This window comes from Podarcis gaigeae (genome assembly GCF_964106915.1).
Source record: "Podarcis gaigeae genome assembly, chromosome: 7".
NCBI classification, from domain to species: Eukaryota; Metazoa; Chordata; class Lepidosauria; order Squamata; family Lacertidae; genus Podarcis; species Podarcis gaigeae.
The window spans coordinates 79,703,509-79,721,285 of NC_139683.1; the positions used below are offsets into that span (position 1 = coordinate 79,703,509).

General features: G+C 40.6%; 1 protein-coding gene and 1 long non-coding RNA gene across 2 annotated transcripts in view; one reads left to right on the forward strand and one right to left on the reverse strand.

Moving 5' to 3' along the window:
- GALNT12 (polypeptide N-acetylgalactosaminyltransferase 12) overlaps window positions 1–16,034 on the forward strand; it is a 33,906-nt gene extending 17,872 nt beyond the window's left edge. The window contains exons 5-10 of the mRNA XM_083749703.1: window positions 1,500–1,617; window positions 3,502–3,678; window positions 6,260–6,391; window positions 8,557–8,670; window positions 11,275–11,430; window positions 12,972–16,034. Coding sequence (XP_083605829.1) covers window positions 1,500–1,617; window positions 3,502–3,678; window positions 6,260–6,391; window positions 8,557–8,670; window positions 11,275–11,430; window positions 12,972–13,109 — 835 coding nt within the window. The 3' untranslated portion in view covers window positions 13,110–16,034. The remainder of the gene's footprint in view (window positions 1–1,499; window positions 1,618–3,501; window positions 3,679–6,259; window positions 6,392–8,556; window positions 8,671–11,274; window positions 11,431–12,971) is intronic.
- The window catches only part of LOC310849499, a 92,937-nt gene continuing 90,216 nt past the window's right edge, over window positions 15,057–17,777 (reverse strand). Inside the window, exon 2 of the long non-coding RNA XR_014566933.1 lies at window positions 15,057–17,669. This is a non-coding gene — a long non-coding RNA (uncharacterized lncRNA). The remainder of the gene's footprint in view (window positions 17,670–17,777) is intronic.

Consider the following 17,777-nt stretch of genomic DNA (forward strand, 5'->3'; position numbering starts at 1 on the left):
CTGTGACCAAAGCCAGTCATGATGGTCACCATGGGCTAATCATTGTGTCTATATCTAATTTATTCATAGGATCATTCTGAGCGTTTCTTAAATGTTAATTTCAAAATATATGTCCCACCTTTCTATATAATAAAAGGCAACTTAAAAACAAAATAAAACAGTACACTGTGATAACAATAAATAACAATGGGGGATAAAATGGAGGGCATTCATACTCGATATCTTTTATCAATACAATCTGCCCTTTTTGCTCTTGGATCTGTCACATTAGTTAAAATTATTGTTTTTCTGGTATCTTCACCTTTCTCTCTAAATGGGTTTTGGTATCTTGTATTTGTAGTTTGATCATTAAACAAAAAACAAAAAAGCCCGCTAGCCATTCTGGGCACAGTGCTACCTATAAATCAGGGGATGGCTGGGAAACCCCTTTCATTCCGAGGTCCACATTCCCTCATGGGCAGCCTTCCAGGGGCTGCATACCAATAGTGTGTGTGGCCAGAAATATACAATCCTCAATCCAGGCAAGAAAGAGGTATAATCACGGTTCAAAGACACATTCCATCCTAATAAAAATCATCAGAGGAGGGTGCAGGGCCTGTGAGGGGCATGGCCTACATAGAGTCCTGAGGGCTGGATAGAGAGAATGAAGGACCACATTTGGCCCCCGGATCCAAGGGTCCCCACCCCTGCTGTAAATTAGCTGTGACTGTGCTTGGTTTACAGAGGAATCCTAACAGTGTCTACTGAAAAGTAGGTCCTACTCAATGCAGTAGGACTTTCTCCCAGGTAAATGGGGTTAGGGTTGCAGCCTTAATCTTTCTAGTTTGTCTGGAGGTCAGTTAGAATATAAGTAGTACCATTCAGTAAATGTATGTTTGTGTAATAACATTCTAACGTGCCATCAACTCTAATGTGCAGCTCAATTTTTAGAACCTTGAAACCAAAAAAAGTATTTGCTGGAGAATGTAAATGTGCCATCAAATCTAATGTGCACCTTAATTTTTGCAATGTACCGTAATTTGGCTAAAAAATGTGATCATTAGATTTTAATAAATACAGTATATGTGTATACCTTATTTCAGTAAGATATCTGCCTGCCTGCCTATCTATCTATCTATCTATCTATCTATCTATCTATCATCTATCTATCATCTATCTATCTATCTATCTATCTATCTATCTATCATCTATCACAGCCTTTGAACCCTTATTCTTTTAAAGTATTAAATAATGTGGATTTATTAGCCTAGTTGCCTAGTTGTAATCGAGCAGCCTGTGAAAGCAGAATGTATTTTATCACAAAATTTGTCTTGTAAAATGCTAATATCTTCCTCCTTGTTTTCTTGGTAAGGTATGAATAAGTTGCATTCTGGTCCATGGACATTTTTTGTAAAAGGTGTACCATTAATAATATGGCACTGATATGTTGAGCCACATAATGATGCTTGTTACAGGAAAACAATGTGTTCCCTAATGTCAGAGTTACTTTCCTCTCATAGGTCTCCTACTATGGCTGGTGGGCTCTTTGCAGTCAGTAAGCATTATTTTAGCTACCTTGGCTCTTATGACACAGGAATGGAAGTCTGGGGAGGAGAAAACCTTGAATTTTCATTCCGGGTAAGTAACGTTATTGGAAGTAGCCCTGAAACATTCCCCTCCACGCAAATCTCATTAAGCTCCTTATGTCTCCTGCATGAATAACTGTGTTTTAAAGGAAATATGCAAGTAGTGTAGTGTAAGTTGTTAATCAAACCAGTCCTTGCCAGTGCTATTATGAATACAAAGTCTCGTTCATTCTCCTGAGCTGCTTCTGTCTTCCAGAACTAGGTAGTTGTAATAACATTCATATTTTGTAGTCCAGGGCTCTGATGGATAACTAGCTGGTGATTCCATAGTTTCAGGCAAGTCCTACCAAACGTTAATGGAAGTAAAATTGTACTTGCTATGCCCCATATAAGGAAAATAAAGGTAAAGGGACCCTGACCATTAGGTCCAGTTGTGGCCGACTCTGGGGTTGTGGTGCTCATCTCGCTTTACTGGCCGAGGAAACTGGCGTACAGCTTCCGGGTCATGTTGCCAGCATGACTAAGCCGCTTCCAGAGAACCAGAGCAGCGCACAGAAACGCCGTTTATCTTCCCGCCAGAGCGGTACCTATTTATCTACTTGCACTTTGACGTACTTTTGAACTGCTAGATTGGCAGGAGCAGGGACCGAGCAACGGGAGCTCACCCCGTCGCAGGGATTCAAACCGCTGACGTTCTGATCGGCAAGTCCTAGGCTCTGGGGTTTAACCCACAGCGCCACCCGCGTCCCTAAACATTTCCCCCCAAAGATGAATGTATTCCCTACTTAAAATTAATGGGGCACAAACATACAAGCTTTATTTGGACTGGGGTGTTTGGGTTTTGTATGGACTGAAATGTCTAGTCATACGCGTATGATCCATAACTGCAAAGTCACTTCTTCTCTTCTTGGTAGCACCACATGTTATTATCAAGCTTGGTTATATGTAAATAGTGTAGGTTGCATGGCAAAATACAGTTCCTGCCTGTTTGGAGAATAGAGCAACATCTGAGAATATAGATGTCATACTAAGTATGGAACTTGTATGGAACACTCCGTACTGCATCTGCCTATAAAGAAAACGTAGATACTGTAATGCTTCAGTCTAATACCACTACTTAAATTATATACTCTTTGATCTTAATATAGTATCTAATTGAACGGATCTAATGCACAAATGAGCCAATAATTATTTTATGCTGTGAAATGCCCAGGCATCTCTTCTATCCTCTTAGCTGAAGTGTCCTCTGTAGCCACCCACTGACTCCGTGTATAAAATACATTCTTCAACTAATTACATCCTGTGTAAAGATACTCAATGACTCTGCCCATTTGTCCTGTTCCTTAAAAGTTAAGGCTGGTGCATATCTGCTCAAAGTTCACAAGGAAGAAATCCAAATGTAGGAAATATCAATGTTGTATGCTTCCAGTAATAATTGTGCTAGACTGTTGACATAAGGTACTTGCAATATTTGATTGTGTTCACACGGCATGAGAGATCACACTTTAGGCAGATTTTTAGGGGAGGAATCATAAATATTGGGTGGTATTCAACTAAGTTGAATAATAAATCAAAATTATTATTATTATTAAGTTCTACTCAGAGTAGACCCACTGAAATTAAGTTAGGTCCATTAATTACAATAGTTCTACTTAGTTGAATACCACCCATAGAATAGATCTTGAAATATGCATGGAGTTAAACTAAGCTATAGAGGCTGACACAAAGCAGAGCTAGCCAGAACTGGTAATGGAAAGGGATTCAGGAGGAAGTGTGGCAGGAGTATTTGCTCAACTTCTGAAGCATTACCTTGAGCATCAGTGGTACAAGTAGCTTCTTAAACAGCTGCTGCTTAAGCCAGTTCATAGGATAGGGCTGCAATATTGCATGCATATAATACAGGCTGTTTTGTTTGGTTTTTCTTTATTTCATTTAGATCTGGCAGTGCGGAGGAAGTCTTGAGATCCATCCTTGTTCTCACGTGGGACATGTTTTCCCAAAGCAAGCTCCCTACTCAAGGGCAAAGGCTTTGGCTAACTCTGTCCGTGCTGCAGAAGTGTGGATGGATGCATACAAAGAGCTTTATTACCACAGAAATCCACTTGCACGCAAGGTAAGCTTACTGTTGAGATCACTTTTCTGAGGAGCCTGTCACCTAACTTTTTACTCTAGAGGGAAAAGGGGAGAGCCAAGGCAGCAAGGGGTATTATTTATGCCAGGCACATAATTTGAATTGCCTTGGTGCTTGTCTGTTTTTGTAACATGCCGAGAACACAGAGCACTTATTGCAGGGCTGTTAATTCATCTCACAAAAGTGACAAAATTCCTAAAGAATGGAAATGGTCTCCAATGAAGTAGATCCACTAGCACAAGGACTTACGGCTGTGCAAGGGAACTTTCCTTTCTTCCCACACTTTGCCTCCCTAAATCTGTTCTGATGTTTTCCCCAACCCCCTTGAAGCAAATTTGGGGAAGGTGCAGAGAGAGAGGACAGAGAGGGGAAATTCCATTGCACAAGTGGAAACCCATGCAGTAGTGGATCTACTTTGTTGGATACTGCCCCTTATTGTTTTGCCAGTTTGAAAAAGAATAGGCTTCATAATCTTGATAATTATAGGTTAGCTATCCTGACTAGAATAACTGAACTGTTGATAAATACATAACTTTACATTAAAGGAAAGATTTTGATGGTAGAATTATAATTATTACAATTATAATTATTGCCAATCAATGTGGTTTCAGGATTAGTATTACCAAATACATTTATAATCTTGAGAAAATGTGATCAGCTGGATAACTATAAATAGTTGGTTCTAGTAATCTGATTTTCATTTAGAAGAGGTAAAACTTAAGAAGGATCGCAGGAAAAAGGATTACTCTGGTACCCAATAGCTCCTGGTGGCATTACATGAAATCATGAGGGTCCTTCTGTCGGGACATTTGAGGGTTTCTAATTCAAAACTCCATAGGTTGGATCTCTGCTACCATCAGGTAGTCCTACAGAAGGGAGAGGCAATTTTGCCAAAGCCACCTGTATCCTCAAAAAAGCTGTTCCATATGGTTAGAGAACCCTCTGAAACAGTGTGGGAGCACTAGGAAGGGGGAATTGGCAAAAATAGCTTCCTTCCATCCCCACCTTCTGCAGCAGGAGCCTCCACTGGACTTCTGTCTCTTCTGCAAATGGAAGGGGAAACCTGCATCTAGTCCAGTAGGTTTATTAATGATTTTGAATAGTAATATTGCAGACGATCAAGGTTACAGCTGGTACTAAAAATGTTGAGGCTAGGTTGGGATATGAGATACCAAACAATCTGGCTCAGTTAATGGGCTGGATACAATCAAATCCCACACATTTTTAATGAAGGTAAGAACACAAACTCCCTGATCTAGAAATCTGTAGTATGTATTGGTACTACAGATAAAGGGGATTATGATGTTTGTACTGAGTTACCTTTGTGAGACTTCACACAGATTTTGTCTGAGTTTGGGTCCTTCACTATAAGCTATGATGCTTGACTATAGGGAATTTTGCTGGTAACTAACCCTCTTTTAGGGACGCGGGTGGCGCTGTGGGTAAAAGCCTCAGCGCCTAGGGCTTGCCGATCGAAAGGTCGGCGGTTCGAATCCCCGCGGCGGGGTGCGCTCCCGTTGCTCGGTCCCAGCGCCTGCCAACCTAGCAGTTCGAAAGCACCCTCGGGTGCAAGTAGATAAATAGGGACCGCTTTCTAGCGGGAAGGTAAACGGCGTTTCCGTGTGCAGCTCTGGCGCGCCAGAGCAGCAACGTCACGCTGGCCACGTGACCCGGAAGTGTCTTCGGACATCGCTGGCCCCTGGCCTCTTGAGTGAGATGGGCGCACAACCCCAGAGTCTGGCAAGACTGGCCCGTACGGGCAGGGGTACCTTTACCTTTACCTTAACCCTCTTTTGATTGTGGTCATACCATAGGAGTCAACCCCTAGGGGCTAAGGTCCCTTTGACCCCCCCTAAATATTTGAGGGGACCAGCCCCTCCCCAAGTTGAGGTGCATTGCCATTCAAATGGTGTGGGGGGGGCATGTCATGTGATTGATTATGAAAGGCAGGGCTTACATCCCCCCAATATTTAATTCAATCTGGCATCCATGGGTCATACTAAATATGGTCTTTGCTCTATCAGGATAGTATTAGGAAACAGTGTTTGAAGTTCAGTGACTTGCTGTGAACATGTGCATCAGTTTTATTGCAGTAGCAAAACTAAAGTTTGGATGTGAAATCAGAACATCCAAGTAGAAAAAGCATATAGAATATTAACTTAATGATGTTTGTATGTTGATGTCCTATTTTGACCATACTTTAAAAGGCTGGAGGAGGAGGAGATTTCTATACTTAGCCTTACATTTTATCTGTTTCTACTTTCAGGCCTGCACAAATTGTGACTAGCCAGGGGAAAAAACCATGGTGTACCAGCCATGTTTTGTGGCCTGCCAGAATCTAATAGCTTCCCCTATCCCAACCCCATTTTTGCCATTTCAACCCAGTAGCAGACTGTTATGACTATATGACTGGTGGGCTGAATTCAGCTTGGTAGGTCACAGGTTGTACAAACCTGACAAATATTCCATGCAGATGGACTCCATTTCCCTCCTGACATTTCAAAGTTTCTGCTGTAGCTTTCCTTATGTTGAAATTTTAATTTACTTTCGGTTTTCTTTTTAGGAGCCTTATGGAGATGTGACAGAAAGAAGATTTCTTCGAGAGAAGTTGAAATGCAAGGATTTCAAGTGGTACTTGGATAATATTTACCCAGAACTCCATGTGCCAGAGGACAGGCCTGGCTTTTTTGGGATGGTAAGTAAAATGTTTTTTTAAGGTGGGTTTTTCGTAAGACTGACATCTCTCCTTCAGGATAGTTTGGCAAGGCAGAAATCAGAAGAAAGTGTAATAAGTTCAGATCTCACCCTAGACATGAATTCACTAGGTAGCCTTAGGTAATCCACTGTCTCTCAGCACTGGACTCTGTGTCAATAATAATACCATCTACCTTGTACAGAGTTAGTGTAAGAAGTACTGATAATGTGCAATGTATCGGACAATCGGCTTCCAAAAAAGTTTGAAAACCAGAACACTTACTTCTGGGTTTTCAGCGTTTAAGAACAAAGGCGTTTGAGAACCAAGGTACCACTGTATAACTAGGTTCTTCTGGAGCACATCAAGGGTCCAGAATCGTATTTGCAGCAATACAGTGGTACCTCGAGTTAAGTACTTAATTCGTTCCAGAGGTCCGTTCTTAACCTGAAACTGTTCTTAACCTGAAGCACCACTTTAGCTAATGGGACCTCCTGTTGCCGCCGTGCCACCGGAGCCCAATTTCTGTTCTTATCCTGAAGCAAAGTTCTTAACCCGAGGTACTGTTTCTGGGTTAGCGGAGTGTGTAACTTGAGGTGTATGCAACCTGAAGCGTATGTAACCTGAGGTACGACTGTAATCAGCTAGATGCTTCCCACTAAGTAGATCCCATGATAGGGATGGTATAATGCAGGGGTCAGCAAACTTTTTCAGCAGTTGGGAGGCCGGACTATATTTTTTGGGGGGGAAATGAACAAATTGCTATGCCCCACAAATAACCCAGAGATGCATTTTAAATAAAAGGACACATTCTACTCATGTAAAAACACCAGGCAGGCCCCACAAATAACCCAGAGATGCATTTTAAATAAAAGGACACATTCTACTCATGTAAAAACATGCAGATTCGCAGACTGTCCACGGGCTGGATTTAAAGGCGACTGGACCGCATCCGGCCCCCGGGCCTTAGTTTGCCTACCCATGGTATAATGCCACTATAAAGGAGCCATGCTTTTTTCTGGGAATACCCCTTCACATGTGTGCCGCTACCACAATATGTTAACATTCACCATATGTCATGTGTAAGTGTATTATGTAATATATCAGATGACTGGCTAACAAATGTTCCTCCAGTGGCTTCCTTTTTGCTGCCTACCAAGAGGGTACCTATCCAGTATTGTCTTGGCTGTCTTCCCCATAGCCGAAAACATCTTGCCCAGTCATGCTTGCTTTATGTTATATTTCCTCCCCTCTACTGGTTTTATTAGTTCTTGGCAGATCCTTTCTTTATGAAATCCTTTTTTCTTTTCTTTTTGGGTGATACTGCTGTGAATTTCCTTGAAGGGAAAATTATTCTTCTTTTTATGTAGCTCTTGGGTCTGACATTTTGAGTTCAATGCAAATAAAGAAAGAATCAGTTCATTCCATGCTTGTTTTCACTGGGGAGAACTATGTTTACAACACATACAGCTTCCCAGCAAATTAGTACACAGAAGACCTGAAAGTTCTTCCAATGAAGATTCAGTCACATTATATTCGACCTGGCCTAAAGAAATTTGGAGCTAGGGTCAATAGTAATTCATATTGAAATTATTATTATTCATGACACTTCTCAACAGCATGACACTTCTCAACAGCAAATTCTCATTTGCTACCTCATTCTACGTAAAAAAGTGAATATAAAGTTAGATTATAAAAACAGTTCATATACCAGGTGAGTGAATTTTGACCATTGGTCTTCATCACCAGCTCGTATTTGACATTTCAAGACCAATTATAGAACATGGGAGTCTTCCCTGGCACAAAGAACAGTCAGCATATTTTAAAAAGCTCCAGGGCATATATTTTCAGGCAGTTACCAACACAATCTGGAGAGGAAATCCCCCCCCCCAAATATAATTGCATTCTATGTGTGGTACCTGACTAAGTCATATTCACAGTAGAGCCCCTGAAATCAGTAGACTTAAGTTACTAGTCAGGACTAACTTAAGATCATTGGTTCCTACTATTTAGTTGTGATGGTTTCTCGTAAAAAAAATTTCTTATTGCTGCATCTGATGTGATACTGAATTATAAGCTGCTAAATTAATAGTTTTTAAAGTGCAGTGACTGATGGGATGTTTGGATTGTGGGCTGGTATCTCTTAACTGCCTTCTGCTGCCTTTCAGCTGAAGAACAGAGGGATGGCAAATTATTGCTTTGATTATAATCCTCTTGATGACCATGATATAACAGGACGTGTAGTCATATTATATCCTTGTCATGGCATGGGACAAAATCAGGTAAGATTTTCCCTTTACTTCCATTAGAGGGTCGAAATGTAGTTGCCCTTTCTTTGTGCATGTTTTTTGATATTAAAATATTTACAGCCCACTCCATCCTGCTTGATCTCAGGCAGGACACCTACTTTGTATATTGAAGTGTTGTATTAATGAATTAACGCACACAAAACAATAAACAATGAACACTAATCTTAAAGCACAAAGCAGATTGTAGTAGCAGGCAGCAAATTTTGACAGTGCACAAATACCTAAGTAAATAACCAGTTTTTAACCTGGCACCAAAACAAAACTGAAGTTGTTCCAGGTAGACTTCAGAAAGGAGGCCATTCCATAACCAGGGCATCAGGCCTATTTTCTGCATCTCAACATAATGGGCATCGCCTAAAGATGGTATCTTAATGAGCCAATCTCAGTGTTCAGGCTGTTTGTTTGTTTGTTTATAAATTCAACCATTTAACACCATAGTGGAGAGAGATGCTACTTCAAATACCTAAGTTTCCATTTCTTTCGGGTTTTATTGACTCCAAATTTATGAAATAGGCCCAGAAGTGTATTTGCAATCAGTGCAATGCATCTTAACTCTGGCTTCAATATCTAATTCCACTTAGCAGCCTAGTTGCCACATTTTACACTAACTGAAACTTCAATGTCTTCATCAGGAACAGCCCCATATAGAGTGCATCACAGTCACTGAACTGGGGACTACCAGTGCATGAATTACTGTGGAGATGCTATCCCTGATCAAGAACGACTGTAGCTGGTAGATCATACTGAAGTTGGCCAAACAGACTCCAAGCCATACACCTGCTCCTTTGGGGCAGGGTGTTTTGTGTGTCAAAATGCTTCCATGTTGTTTGCCTAATTCCCATACACAGAAACCATCAACCCACAAGGCCTCTGTCTTGTTGGGATTCAGTCTGTTTTACTTCATATGCAGACCCTGATCCAGCACTCCACAACTTCCCCTAACTTGGTAGATATGGATTGGGTGCTAATGGCACCCAACTCTAAACTTCACCCAGCGGCTTCATACAGATATTATATGAAGCATGTTCCCAGCAGCAGGGGGTGTGGGGGAGCAAAGCCGCTGTAGTTTTAGCACTATGCACCAGAAAGCTGTGTACACCAGGCATAGGCAAACTCGGCCTGCCAGATGTTTTGGGACTTCAGCTCCCATCATCCCTAGCTAACAGGACCAGTGGTCAGGGATGATGGAAATTGTAGTCCCAAAACATCTGGAGGGCTGAGTTTGCCTATGCCTGGTGTACACCTTTAAACCATAGTTCAGCCTAACTGTGGTTTAAAGTGACATGCAAACTGGTAAATTAAGTTGTTTCAAAGTCTAAAGTTGTTTCAAAGTGCTAAATTGGATCGCTCTCTAGGGTGATGCAGATTACTCAAATTTGCATACAACTTTTTCCACTACAATTTTTCCCCTGCAAAACCCACTTCACTGATTGCAACCGCAGGAGGCTTTGTTTTTATGGTCTAAGATCTAAGTTCTGGTGGCATTCATCTCCTGGGCTGGATCCTGGCAAGGCCAGAGTGAGTCTATTGGTGTGCACTTTGCCTTTCCCAGCTGGCTGCATGTCTCTTCACTGCTGTTGCAGAGCCTGCAGCAGGCTTTGTTTGAAGCTCTTAGCCCCACAGCTTCTTCTGCTGTAACAGCTGCTCTCACATTTGAGGTCTTCCAACTCACTCAGGGCTAAATGGAGGAGGAAGGTTTTTGCCTTTTCAGCTGCTTTCTCTCGGCTCGGTACTCTGTGGATCAAACCAACAAACCTTTATTAACGCTGTAAACCTCCTGTCCTGCCCCAATTCCCACAACCCCTTCTTTCCCTCCTCTTTCTTCTCATGGTCCTGGCTGATTATGAAATACCCTCCCCAGAGATTCTTGTTTGGCACCTACCATCCTATCTTTTAGGTGCAGAGTTAAAATTATTCTCTTCCCTTGGGCTTTTGGTAAGTAAAAGCACAATCCTTTTGTTGTTTGTTGTGTGCCAATTTTCCTGCTGCTAGTTTCTGTTACTGATTTGTTTCTGTTTTAAACTTGTGTGAATTTTATATTTTGTCTTGGATTGTAAGCCACCTTGAAGACCTGGTAGAAAGGCAGGGTATAGTATTTTTAAAAAATATAAAATGCTGCATCCCTATATACCCTACTACCTGGGATGAAGCTGTGTTGAACACAGTGGGACTTCTTAGCAAACATGCATAGGTTTCCTCTGTAAGCTGCCAAAATACCACTAACTACTTGCCCCTGACTAGTCCTTCATTAATCCTTTTTCTACCCATTTCCCTGTCATTTTCTTGGATAGTTTTATATGTGTTCCTTTATATTCATTACCACTAACTACTGTTACTATATTGGCAGTAGTTAGTACCTGATGAACAAATTACCAAAAACAATCTATGTCAGGGTAGCAATTGAGAAAGGTTACAGTTGTCGCTACTGGATATGTTAATTTAGTTCCTGGTCTGGAGGACCTCCCCAAAAATATGAATTTTTTTTTGCATTTAAGCTCTAGAATGCTGTCTGTCTGAATGTCACACATAAATACCTAAAGGTTTAGTAGAGATTTTATTTCCGTTTGGGGTTTACAGTTTTTTGAATACACCTCCCACAATGAAATACGTTACAACACACGGCAACCTGAAGTCTGCGCAGCGGTTGATCCGGGATCTGATTATTTGAAAATGTATTTGTGCCAAGAAGGTATCCAGAACATTCCTGAAAATCAGAAAATTTTATTCAGAGAGGTAAGGATGCAGCACAGTTTTTTTGCTTGCACTGTACAGCCAGCAGCCATTAGCAATGAGTTAATGGGTTAAGGCTCAGTCCCTGAAAGAAGCTTCAAACAGAATTGCTCTCTAGAATAGTGGGGTGGCAGTTCATTGCTTATTTCCCTTCACTCACTGAAACTACTTCAAATTCATGCTTAAGAAGAAGGTTGGTTTAGTACAATGTGAGGGTCAGGGGTCTGAAAGCTGTTGCCCATCTGTGCCCCCCCCCCCCCCCGCACCTGAAAGATCAGGAAAGATACCGTATTTTTCGCTCTATAAGACGCACCAGACCACAAGACGCACCTAGTTTTTGGAGGAGGAAAACAAGAAAAACAATATTCTGAATCTCATAAGCCAGAACAGCAAGAGGGATCGCTGCGCAGTGAAAGCAGCAATCCCTCTTGCTGTTCTGGCTTCTGTGATAGCTGTGCAGCCTGCATTCGCTCCATAAGATGCACACACATTTCCCCTTACTTTTTAGAAGGGAAAAGGTGAGTCTTATAGAGCAAAAAATACGGTATTTACAACAGAGTGTTGAGTGGATTTCCTGGATAAGCTTCCACTGTAGATTGCATCACCACTTGATCTGTGCAACCCCAGTTGATACTGGACTGCAAAGAATGATAATATGCCTTCCTCTTTTAAGGCAGATATGCTATCTGAAACTGTGGTATACTGTTGGTGATTTGCAGATCCAGGCCATTGCAGCCCTTCATCAAAGTATTTTTGATTGACTAAGGAAAAGGAGGACGTGCCCTCAAATTTTAAACTTCATATCAGATTAAAATCCTTTTTTTTTATTTCACTTTATTCAGTAGGTATATGTTTAAATTGTCGATCCCTTACTACATAGACTGCTTCAGCTACATTGTGATAATTAGTACCAACAACTTTGTCAGAACTTCCAGAGAATTGTTGAGTTGAAAGGGACCCTGAGGGTCATTTAGTCCAACTTCCTGCAATGCAAGAATCTCAACTAGATCATAGAATCTTAGAGCTGGAAGGGACCCAGGGGTCATCTAGTTCAACCCCCTGCAAAGCAGGAATCTCAGCTAAAGCATCCATGACAGATGGCCATCCAGCCTCTGCTTAAAAACCTCCAAGGAAGGAGAGTGCACTACCCCTTGTGGGAGTCTGTTCCTAATGTTTATAAACAGCATTTAAGAATGAAATAGTTTTGCCAGAACTCATGTTAAAGTTAATTTCTACACTGATCAGCGAAGGCTGCCTTCGGAGGGTTTTAAGAAAAAGGGTTCTCCTTAATTACCATTGTCTTGACAGAGAGTCAGTTGCTTACTAAGAGTGACTGCAGTTGCTAAATAATTTTCTGAATCCGCACACACAAAAAATTGACAGAATCTCACGCCTCTTTGCTTTTCTGTTAGTCTTCCTTCTTTCAGTTAGACTAATAAAAAGCTAAAAAGCAATGCTGATAAGTGCATTATCAGCTGGACTCTCAAATATCATTATACTCTCTTTACTGTAAAGTATAAAGTGTTCTGTACCATCTTTTGTAGGATGGAACGTTACTCCATGTGCAGACCCAGAAGTGCATACAAGCAGAATCTAATGCTTATGATGGCAATTCAGCACCTTTATTACGGCCGTGTTCCAATTCAGAATACCAGAAGTGGTTTTTCGAAGAAAGGAGCTGATGTGGAACTCCACTATTTTGTGCAAGAAAATAATTGAAATGGAAGAAAGAAAACCTTTATTTTTTTATGCAGAAGGGCTGCACTTTTCCTTTTCTACTTTCCTGGAATACTAGCAGGCATTGTAATGTATATATTAAATTGGTACAGATTTTCCTACAAAAGAAATCCGTACCTTACTTGGCAGCTATATGACTTCTCCAAAAGTGTCCTAATCCCACCCCTGCCCCTGCCAAAAGGCCATGTATTTATATAAACCTGTTAGGTATGGTAATGAAATGATTGCACTAACATTTGACAACATAAATATTTATTTTTTTAGCAAGATTTTCTGCAGTTGTGCCCCTCTAAGAGATATTAAAATGGGCCAAATTTTGCTGTGAAATGTGTGATTACAGGAGATTTCAAGTAGATTTATTTTCTGTGTACACCTGACATCTTAGGACTGAGTAGCAAACATGGTGGCCTTCAATTGATGTTCAATCTAGCTCCCATCAGCCTCAGCCTGAATGGCCAATGGTCATGGATGATGGGTGTTGTAGTCCAACAGTATCCGGAGGCTACTCTGTTGGCTATCCCTGCTTTAGGGCTAGTACATTTGCTCAAACACTGGAGAACCATACAGATGGTACATACTGGAAATTCAACCATAGGCAATCATAATATAAAATATCAAACAATCATGCTGTGTCATGGCATGCTAGGTTAAAATTACTAATCATTTAGTGATTGAAATTAGCCTTTTAAAGCACCCATCATAAGCTTTATTTTGGCAAAAAATGGTGAACTAGATGTACTGGGGGCCTATTTCTGGCATACAGAAGAATTAGTGAAGGGGGAAAGAATTTGCAGGAGCAGATTTACTAAGGGGGAAACTATGTGTTGCACTGGAGCCATGTGTCACAAAGCGCTGACAGCCCCATCTATGTGGCAAGCACATTCAGGTGAGGTAAGGCGAACGGTCAACCCTTTTCTTGCCATCCTCTGAAGCTTCCCCTTCCAATGTGCTTTTAGTATTCGGAAGCTGCATTTATCTCACAAATAGGTCTGGAGCCCTCTAGGTACAAAGGCAGCTGCAGGGGTGGGATGTTCCAGGAGGAGAGTTGCTGCAAAGGGAAGGGTTAAGCGTCTCATTTCCTCCTGGCCTTTTTCTAATGCAGATCTCCAGCTCTGGAAGGTGCTTTCCAATGGAGAAGGAGATGTTGGGTTTGTTTCATATGTTTGTGACGTAATGGGTAGTTTGCCCCTGCTAATTAAGGCAACCAAGGATAGCATTCAGTTTTAAAGCTTTTAAAATAACTTGAAACTTTTTCTATACTTCGTACATTCAAGTTATACTCAGAATAGACCCATGCAAATTAGTGAACCTAAGTAAGTGAAATATTGCTATTAATGGGTTTTCTTTGGGTATGACTTAGTTGAATATCACCCAGAGTCTTGGGTTTTAAAGAACCAACAAAACTACCTCAGACCACAAATTTTGAACTGGGCTTTAATCTTATGGTACTTTTTAATATGAGAATTTTCCTTTTGAAAAACATGATAGGAAATGTCCCCATGCTCTGCTAGCACATAGCAGCCAACTTCAATAAAGCAAGTATTGCATTATACCAGAGGGTACCAGTTTACTAACATAAAGTTAAGTATACCAGATTAGGCAATTGATACTATGTTAATACTAAGTTTCAGTAGCCAGCTTCCATCACTGGTTCTCCACTACGGAGAAGAAAAACTAACTGTAGTGGTTGGCACTTCAACACAAAGGGATTTTTCTGCCTTGAGCCATTCATGTACCAAATTTTTGGCTGCTCTACTTAGGGCATAACCAATCTTCAAGCCATACAGTGCCAAAGTCCCACTTGACCTGTTAACTCCACTTATCTGCATGACAGAAAAGATGAGGTGTGTTATTGGTGTGAGGGATCCTGCACAGCATCTATACTTTCTTTCTCCCCCTAGATAGTTCCTACAATTCTGTTTGTGTGCTTAAACAGAAGATGGGGATACTTTTCTTGCAGCTTCCTCACTTGAAATATTTCTCAACAGCGTAAGTGGAACTTACTTTGAGAGAGCGTGAGGATTGTAGCTTAATCAGAAACAATTCTTAGTCAGTGATGAATCACCAGTCTTGGAATTTTTCAGGCAACAACAATTGATACATTGCCAGTTTCCACAGATCAAGCTTCATAATCTCATACCTCTTTGTACTTCAGTTGAGGTTTATCAACTTCTTCAGTGTCTCATGAAGGATAGCCCAAAGCAACACCTGCCTAGATTGTCTATTTCACCGGGTATACACTATGCTCCTTGGGAAATATGCTTCAGGAGTACCATTTCCTACCATTAATCTCTACCCCTGGAGTTTGCTGGGTATATCAGAGAAGAAGAAGACAAATATATGGGAAGCAGGATAACATGAAAGCATAGGGGAGGTGGCATCTGAAGCAATGCTGCAAACTTGGGAAAGGGTGAAGCAGTAGCATCTCGATTCACTGATGGTATTTTTCTTGCAGCGCCAAAATTGCGTGATTTTTTGTTGCTTTTCAAAGTGGTCTATAATTCTGATCCATATCAGACACAGTTGACATGCATCATGTGCTATGAAATTACACAGTTCTTGGAGGCTGCTTCTTCCTAAGTGCCTTAAAAATTAAGCAGTCTTATTCTGTTGGATATATTGGGATGTTTCTTCACCTTATACTTTGATTCGTGTTATCACACGGCTGTTGAAACTGTTTAAAAGTATGATAAATGTTGTTTAGTAACTTTATAAATGATAGTGAGACTGTTTTATAATGGTTAGATATCCAACTTTTTCTAGGAATGTGAGCATAGGTGGGAGGTTTGTATAAGACTGTATAAAGTTCTGTGTTCAATTAATGTAGTGAGTACAAAAGCCAATAAACTATTTGTTGATTTGTCCTTCAACTTTTCCTTTTAACCTTTTTTTTAATCTCCTAAAGGCCTTATCTGCCAGAAGCAGGCAGGTAAAACAAGAAATACGTTGCCTGCCAGTTTCCTTTTTCTGAAAGTATAGTCTTCTGAAAGACTATACTTTGAAGATTCTTTTGAATCTAATACTGACATTAATTGCACTACCTTGCAAAATACCTCTTTTTTATTATTCTACAACATTTGCATTTAGATAACTGCTGGATTTTGACCCATGAAATCTAAGGAGTCTTTAAGACAGACATGAGAGGTCATTGCAGTGTGAAGGGTAAATAGGCACTTTTGATGCCATTTAAAATGTTTTAGTCTTAGGATAAGAGTTTTGTTACGAATATACACACACACAAAAACCCCCTGGAATGTCAGTATTGGTAATAGAGCAATAGAAACAACTGAACATTATTTCCTGATTGTATATTTTCCACTTAGCTACTTAAAGCAGAGATTAGACAGGTAGCTACTAGAGACAGAGCCTTTTCTGTGGTTGCACCTTAATTGTGGAACTTCATTGCTGTCATTGCTTTGCCCAGCAAAGTCTGCCCTTTTTATTATTATTATTTTGGACTTTTTAAAAAAATGATGCTCTTGCATGTTTGTGTGCACTCTTTATGCTTTTGACTTTCTGCTATTTTTATTATTTTGATAATTTGCTCACTACCCTGGAACCCAGTAATCTCATAAAGGCATTTCTCACAAAATACATTGTAAAAACACCTGCTATGATGGTAGGTCAGATACATATGGGGGAATGCTTGTAACCTACGGAGACCCCTTGCAGGTTGTAGTGTTTCTTTTGTGTGCACAGATAACCTTGATGGTGTAGCCCAGGCAATTCAATCTCAATGGTAGTAGAAATGACTCTGCTGCGACAGTCATTTTGTCCCCTAAGTGCAGCACTTTATTTTTCCTCACATACGATTAAGTGGCAGAAAGTAAAAGAGTGCACTCATATGCCATAAGAGTTGCAGCTAAATTTATTGGATTACTCCATTATCTGGGACAGATAGGAGCTTTTGCGTCTTTTTAACTTAAGTTATATTCATCGTTTTGACCCATGCAATTTAAAGTGAACCACTGAGAACCAAACCAGCTCATCTGCTTAGCCTTACACATTTTATCCTCATTCTGTGTCTTTCTATTGGTGAAATGCTGGAACATATCATATCAATATTTATACAGTGTACATCATCTCTTTTGGGGTCTGACAGATTCCCCTCCCCAATATTAATATATATATGCCACTTTTTAACATTGTATCTTTGTCATTTGATGGCTTTGTATGTTAGATTATCTCTAGGTGCAACATTGCACCCTTCTATTATTTTTGTTTGTTTGTTTATCTTAACCTTCTATATCGCCTTTCATCTGAGAATCACAGGGCAGTTTACAATATAAAACCACAAAAATACATACGATAGTATCAAATAAAAACAATACGCCCACATTTACAAGGCCATAGATTGTTTAATAAGCCAAAGGCCTGGGGAATGTTTTTGCCCGGCACCTAAAGATATGTAATGAAGGTGCCAGGCAAGCCTTCCTTGGGAGAGCATTCCACAAGCAGGGAGCCACCACAGAAAAGGCCTGTTCTTGTGTTGCCACCCTCTGGACCTCTTGTGGAGCAGGCACACAACTCTTCAGTAACTAATAACCTAAACAAGGCAACCTATGTACATTCTGGCCTCAAAAGTAAGCATAATGTCACACACTTCATCAGGA